The sequence below is a fragment of the Engraulis encrasicolus genome, chromosome 6 (assembly GCF_034702125.1).
Source record: "Engraulis encrasicolus isolate BLACKSEA-1 chromosome 6, IST_EnEncr_1.0, whole genome shotgun sequence".
Classification (NCBI taxonomy): Eukaryota; Metazoa; Chordata; class Actinopteri; order Clupeiformes; family Engraulidae; genus Engraulis; species Engraulis encrasicolus.
This window is the reverse complement of record NC_085862.1, coordinates 52793651-52800837: the sequence shown is the minus strand read 5'-3', so window position 1 is coordinate 52800837 and position 7187 is coordinate 52793651. Positions and strand designations below refer to the sequence as shown.

At 43.1% G+C, this 7187-nt stretch overlaps 1 protein-coding gene across 1 annotated transcript in view; it reads left to right on the top strand.

The window, feature by feature from the left end:
* Positions 1–3816: 3816 nt before the first annotated feature.
* The window catches only part of LOC134451598 (uncharacterized), a 73684-nt gene continuing 70313 nt past the window's right edge, over positions 3817–7187 (top strand). Inside the window, exons 1-4 of the mRNA XM_063202102.1 lie at positions 3817–3870; positions 4018–4039; positions 5162–5422; positions 5829–6185. Coding sequence (XP_063058172.1) covers positions 3817–3870; positions 4018–4039; positions 5162–5422; positions 5829–6185 — 694 coding nt within the window. The remainder of the gene's footprint in view (positions 3871–4017; positions 4040–5161; positions 5423–5828; positions 6186–7187) is intronic.

Here is a 7187-nt window from a genome sequence, read left to right as displayed (position 1 = left end):
CAACATGAACCAATAGTGATTGACCAATAGTCATTTTGGTATCCACCGAAAAAATGGCACAACACACACAAATACAGGTGCACAGACACACTCAGATAAGTGAGTGAGTGAGTGTGAGAGAGAGAGAGAGAGAGAGAGAGAGAGAGAGAGAGAGAGAGAGAGAGAGAGAGCAGAAGAGCAGAAAGCATGTCTGACGGTCTCAAACCAGTGTTTTTGAAAAAAAAGCGTAGGCGTTCACACCACTTGTCCTTTTTCATGTTATGAGAAAAGCGTCTTTTGTGTGTGTGCCGGCTTGTGTTTCCTGACTGGCTCGGAAGGAGTCTCCTCTTTCATGCTAACTTCCTTCTCCGTTATGAAGAGTCAGGAACCAGGGGTGAGGGCTCTTTATACAGACCACACTGACGAGAGATCTCTTTCACTTAACACCCAGCTGCTACCCAGTCCATGTGAAGTCCAAATGACAGAGAGAGAGAGAGAGAGAGACTGATAGAGAGAGAGAAACAGAGAAAAGAGAAAAAAACAGAACGCACACACACACACACACACACACACACGGGGAAAACCAGACAACTTCAAACCACAAGGACAGCCAGCAAATCTTGGGCTTATAACACGGAAATAAATCTCATACAGTAGACCTACCTGGTGTACCGCAACTGATGATGACTAATTTGCGCTCTTGCTAAGACGATAGATAGGGTGACACATATTTCGGGTTACATACCGTATCTGTTGGCCGGGAGTCCCACTTTTCCGATTTTACACAATGACTTTTCAGCGTCACCAAGCCCCTTTTTTTCTAAGCCGAGCGAGCGACTCCACCCTAATCATTATCCGCACGCAGCGGGTCATCTTCACTTGTTCCCAGCCATTGTTGCCACAGAAACTGGGAAGAACGGAGACAATGGCCGCCGAGGTGAATGCGGATCCATAGGCCGCCACGACAACACGGTCTTGCCGCTGCTGTATAGAAACAGGCCAACAGATAAGACGGCAACACACAATTGGCTGTTTTTGAAGTCGGGTCAGCATCTGTGTGACATGTTTTTAAGTGTGTGTGTGTGTGTGTGTGTGAAAGTGAGAGAGAGAGAGAGAGAGAGAGAGAGAGAGAGAGAGAGAGAGAGAAAAAGAGAGAGAGAGATTATCTGATAAAGGGAGGGGACGGTGACCTACTATATTTTAGGTCAACAAATAACTATCTGGGTCACGGGGGTCAACGTTAACAGCATTATGTTGTGTTACTAAAGGTATTGTGTAGCAGTGTAGTGTGTGTGTGTGTGTGTGTGTGGTGTGTTTGTGTGAGACAGAGAGAGAGAGAGAGAGAGAGAGAGAGTCAGAGAGAGAGAGAGAGAGAGAGGGAGGGTTACGTGACATCTCATGAAGAGAAATCTTGGAGATAGCACCATCACACATATCTTCAGTGTCATGTGTGCCATGCATTGTGTGAAGTACTGGTGACACTAAGCATTCTTCTAGCTTAGACGTTCTCAAATGAATATGGACTACATCATTTCTCATAATAGTTCTATAATTCACAATCTATACAAACATATATCTAACCATATATACATAGGTATTTTATCAAAAAATAAATGATATGCATACTATGTTGTCATTGCATGTATAAAAAACTCATATTCTATCATTCATGAGATACACTATCAAACATATAGTCTATCAAAACACAAACATCAATAAAAGTACTGTATGATGATAATTGTACATGCAAATACTACATATTTTTCAACAAATGTTACCATATGCATGCCTTGAAAGATTTGTATCTGTTTGTCAGCAGGATAATTCAAAAACTTATGAACAGAATTGGAAGAAACTTTGTGGAGTTGTTGGAAATGACCAGAGGAACAAGTGATACAATTTTAGTGGTGATCCGGATCACAAACCAGAGCCAGGGCAGAAAGACTTCGAATAAAAATAGGGGAGGTCTGCACTGTTTGAATGCATTTCTAGTTTTAAGTATTTTTCTGGGCTTTTCTGCCTTAATTATGGTAAGATAGTGAAGTTGTGACAGGAAATTAGCAGGGAGAGTGAGACAGGGAGGGTTTGGCAAATGACCTTGGGGCGGAATCGAACCCAGGTCGCCGGTGTAACAGTCAAGTGCCCAGCCGATTGAGCCACAGCTGGGCCTTGCCAAGAAAGTTTAACAATATTTAATTGGTTTCAGTTCATGCATACCTACATTAGTCAGGTATTTTATTTCATCCTCTTAGCCTTCATGAACAAGTGAATGTTGAGCAAAATATTTTTACTAACATGGTCCTAGTGAAAATAATACCTCACTTCTTTGTAGAGGGGGGGGGGGGTGTAGAGTTTTATTAAGCTTAGCCCAGGACTGTCAGAGAGAGAAAGGAAGTGAAATGGGATAGAGAGACGGGGAAGGACTGGGAAATGATCTCGTCCAGAATCAAGCCCGGGTCACCTGCATATCAGTCCAGTGCCCAGCTGTTTGGGCTGGTCCAAGGCTGGGCCACATTGTCAGTGTCTTCTTTAACCCGTTACCACACAGAGTTATACATCTGCTGTTACCAGAATGGCAATGACCAAGTCATAGTGCAGTACTAAAGGCCCTGTGTTATGTCATAGTATTATAGTACTAAGGTTGTTAACTTTTCAATGTCTATTACAGCGTGCCACTGAAGGTATGCCGTGCATTAAGGGGTTAAAACAGTGTTTCTCAACAGGGGTGCTGGGGCACCCTGGGGTGCCGCAGGCCCCCCTCAGGGGTGCCGCGGAAATGTTGCTGATAAATAAATTATGTAATATACTACATATTTGTCTAAATTGATAAGTTAATATTAGTCAGTGGAATCTTTCATCTGCCATCTACGCACAATAAAGTAAATATAGGTCGCCCCTGTCAGCTGCAACTTCGAACGTAGGTCGTGCGACGTCTCAAAATGTGTTACTTTTCTCAGCTTGTGAGGTATCGTATGCGATGTCATATTACTGCTTATCGGTTTGGGGTGCCTTGAATTTTTTAATGAATTGAAAGGGTGCCTCGCCTAAAAAAAGGTTGAGAATCACTGGGTTAATATATTGTCATTATTGTGAGTTGCCGTGGTGCGTTCTTCCCATATATAATTGGTGCGCTGTATTGACCCACTAATTACATCACTTGTGTTGTGCCTTAAGATGGAGTCTCTTGCCCTTTGTCTGCTTCAGTGAACCACATCATGAAGATTATCCAACATTTAACACAGCACGCTTCAGCACTTCACACTGACACCAAACATAGGCTACAGCAAACGGACACACACGCAACAGGTTTACGGTCGAGGCTGCTGAGAGAGAGAGAGAGAGAGAGAGAGAGAGAGAGAGAGAGAGAGAGAGAGAGAGACCGAGAGAGACAGAGAGAAAGACAGATAGACAGAGAGAGATAGAGAGAGAGAGAAAGAGAGAGACAGATAGAGAGAGAGAGAGAGAGAGAGAGAGAGAGAGAGACAGATAGACAGACAGAGAGATAGAGAGAGAGAGAGAGAGACAGATAGACAGAGAGAGATAAAGAGAGGCAGCCTTGGTCTGTGTCCACACCCTCCTCTCCATCTCCATCCTTCTCTCCTCTCCTCTCCTCTCCTCTCCTCTCCTCCTCTGACCCCACCCATCCCTCGTTCTTCTCTTCCCACGGCAGGGCAGCGCCTGAGGGGAGTTGGCAGCTCCTCTGGCCCCGTTTCGGGCTCTCTGATTGGTTGGCGTGCCGCAGGTGTACCTGCGCTATAGCTCAAAAGATTCCAGAGCACCTTTTGTGTTAGACTACCTTGTATACAACTAATTGATATCCTCCCTTCATTGTCAAAGATGGAATTGTTGGGTGCATTAGGGCTGTCTATGATATTGGCATCCCTGGCTCAGGTAAACGTCCCTTTCAGAAAGCTTACAGCTGTCGTGTGACACACATGTGGAGCATGTGGATACATATGTTTTTAATAACTTTTAGATAGTAGATACCTTTTAGACACACAAATGTGGATTTATATTTTGCTTTTCATCCTTTCGCAGATTGGATTTTCTCAGGCACAAGGTATGTTTGTTTTTTTATTCTCTTTTTTTCGATGCATGGCTGGGGGGCGATTTTATATTTACCAATGTTTCCTTTGGAAGCAGCACAAAGCAGATATTTTGTTTGCGCTACTGAAGAAATGCTTTTTGATGAATATGTGTTTATAATGTACTGGCTAATATGTTGGATTGCTGTGTGTCAGGCCTCAGTGGGATTTTGAACTAATCATAGAATAGTCTGGAGAAATCCTGCCAAAATGGCTGGAGCATGGAAAGAGTTTCACTTTTACATTTACTTTGTCGATATGTAATTAAGCAATATGACACGAGTGGGAGTGAGGTTGTTCTGGGACACCCTCACGGGTGTGATTCGCTGCAGGCACGAAGCCGCAGGCACTTTTAACTTTTATACAATAGTTCCTTTGCTAACACAATTAGTTCATTGAAAGAAATGTTAAATTATTTTAATTACTTTATTTGATTGTTTATTTGCTTGTTCCTCCGCTCCGGAAAAATAGTTCCAGTTATTGTATTTGGTTGCTGCGCAACGCGCACCACGTTGGTTACGGTTACTTTGTATCTTTGGTCGCGGAGTGATTATTAGATGTGAAGAGTCATTCATAGAGTGTTGGCGGATACCCTCACTCCTAGTGACGTGTAAAACGCCTCTTGTCCAATCACAATTTGTGAAATAATTCGACCGGATCTAACTATTGTATAATCAAAAATGTTCTCTTTACAAGGATATTGTTTTGGCAGTAATGGGAAGATAGAGGTGTAGAGGTGGTATATGGCCTAATTGGCGCTAATTCGTCTGCACCTGTTGAGTGCAAAGGTGGAATTCAGTGGTGGGACTTGGAACTTCTGGACTTGTGATTTACCCCAATGCATGTATAATATAAAGAAAACATTGAAGTACTCAAACAGAAAACTAGTTAAGCCATATGATACTGTAATTACAATTGTAATGTAGGGCTACTGTAGGCTATAGCCTATGATTTTTATGTAGCCGAAGTTACATTTGTTTTTAAATGTTGTATGTAGGCTAATGATCCTCAGAATGAATATGTCTATTCAAAGACGTCTAGATTGTAAACCATATACTCACCTCATGTCATTATTTGTTGTTGTCCTACTCTCACAGAATGCCCCATCACCTCCATCTCCTCCCCCGACGCCTCCTCTCTCCTGGTAACATGGAACCGTTTCGAGGGGGCGACAAATTACTTTTTAGACCTGCGGGTGATTAACATTACCAATGTTGCACCGGTGGTGGTCACTGTCCGAGACCCACGGACAGAGACGACTGTGCGCGGCCTATGGCCTGGTGCCTCCTACACGGTCACGCTCAAAGTGTTCCAGTTTTATAATAAGCTGTGCCAAATGACGCACACAGCAGCCACGGGCAAGTAATCCACGTCTTCTTTCTATGTTTTAGCCTCCAAGGAAAAATGCTATGATGAGCGAAGGCCATGAATTTAAGCTATCATGTGTTTGTAATGAATGACTCAAACAGTTATTGAATAATTTTGCTGACATGATAAGGGTGGCCATAATCTTCATGCTAAACGTGTAGGCCTATTAGGCCTACATTTATTACGGGGCCCTTTTTAAAATTCCAAACAATTCAAAGGATGGCCTACCTAAGCCATGGATCCTTCGTGTCACTTTTGGCTGCCTTTTTTAGTTTTTATTTCCCCCATAAAGAAAACTGGATATCGTCGCCACTGAGGATATCCATTGTAATCACACAAACACCGAGCAACAACACGTTAACAGAAGAACCACAAGCTAATATCGCTTTCAGACAGCACCAAAAGATTCGGAAGATGATACGATAACAACGTGTCTCTCGCTCACACTTTCTCTCTCTTCGTCTGTCTCCCCTTTTCTTCTCCACTGTGCAGTGCCAGCCACGGCTCAGATAACTTTTTCACAGGCGTTGTCGAGCACATCTCTGCGGCTGGGATGGACCAACATAACGACAGCAGACCACTACTTTCTGCTAGTCGTATCCAAGGAATCTGGCGAGCGATACAACACGACAGTCGTGGGGCTGTGGGCTGATGTCGAAAACCTGCGGCCGGCTATGGCCTACGATTGCTCCGTCTACTCTGTCAACGCGGCCGGCATTGGGAGCAGCAGTAGAGTGCGGACGGTATCCACATGTGAGTTATGATGCTGATTGGCCATTGAGATGCTATCATTCATACCAGTGGTGGCGGGATGTGGTGGGTGCTGCAGGTGGTGTTGGTTACATAATAGGCTGTGCGTAACAGGCGGGAATAGCTTCTAGAAAATAAAGGCCTAGGCCTACGCAATTCCCAGTACCGGTATTCATAGTCAAGGTCCGGTATTCAAAGTCAAGGCATAGGCCTATACTGCGTGACTGAAATATGTGAGATTGATTGATTGTTCCGTATTAAAACGTTCAATGTGAATGAGAATATTTTTCAAATTTTGACAGAAGTCTGTGTCAGCTGACAGGACCAATTAACTCAGACAATCAGACACGCACCCTATTATAAGGCTGGGCTGTTGTAAACAGAATGACAATGACCAAATTGTAGTATAGGCCTATTGAATAGGCCTATAGGCATTGACTTAAGGGGACACTGTGAGATTTTTAGTTGTTTATTTCCAGAATCCATGCTACCCATTCAATAATGTTACCTTTTTCATGAGTACTTATCACCCCCATCAAATTCTAAGTATTCATTATGACTGGAAAAATGTCACTCTTCATACATGAAAAGGGGGATCTTCTCCATGGTCCGCCATTTTGAATTTCCAGAAATAGCCATTTTTAGCTGCAAAAATGACCATACTAGAAAATAGGGCCATACTAGAAAATATAAATTTATTACTTAGTAAACTTTCATGAAAAGATCAAATTTGGCAATAGGCAACACATTTTCAATGAGCAGCATAGTTGCAGTACCGTTTTTGACCATTTCCTGCACAGTGTCCCTTTAATGACATAATAACATACCACATGTGGAGGAGGCAATGTTTTATTCCTGTTTTATTGTCACGAGCAGCTAAAACAGAGTCATTTTTGCGATGATGCACGGACTATATTGTGTAGGCCTACCTTATCTGCCTCTACCTTGCCTTTCCAGCATGTGTTCTTTAGCAATAATGCAAACTGCATACCTGCTTCATCTTCC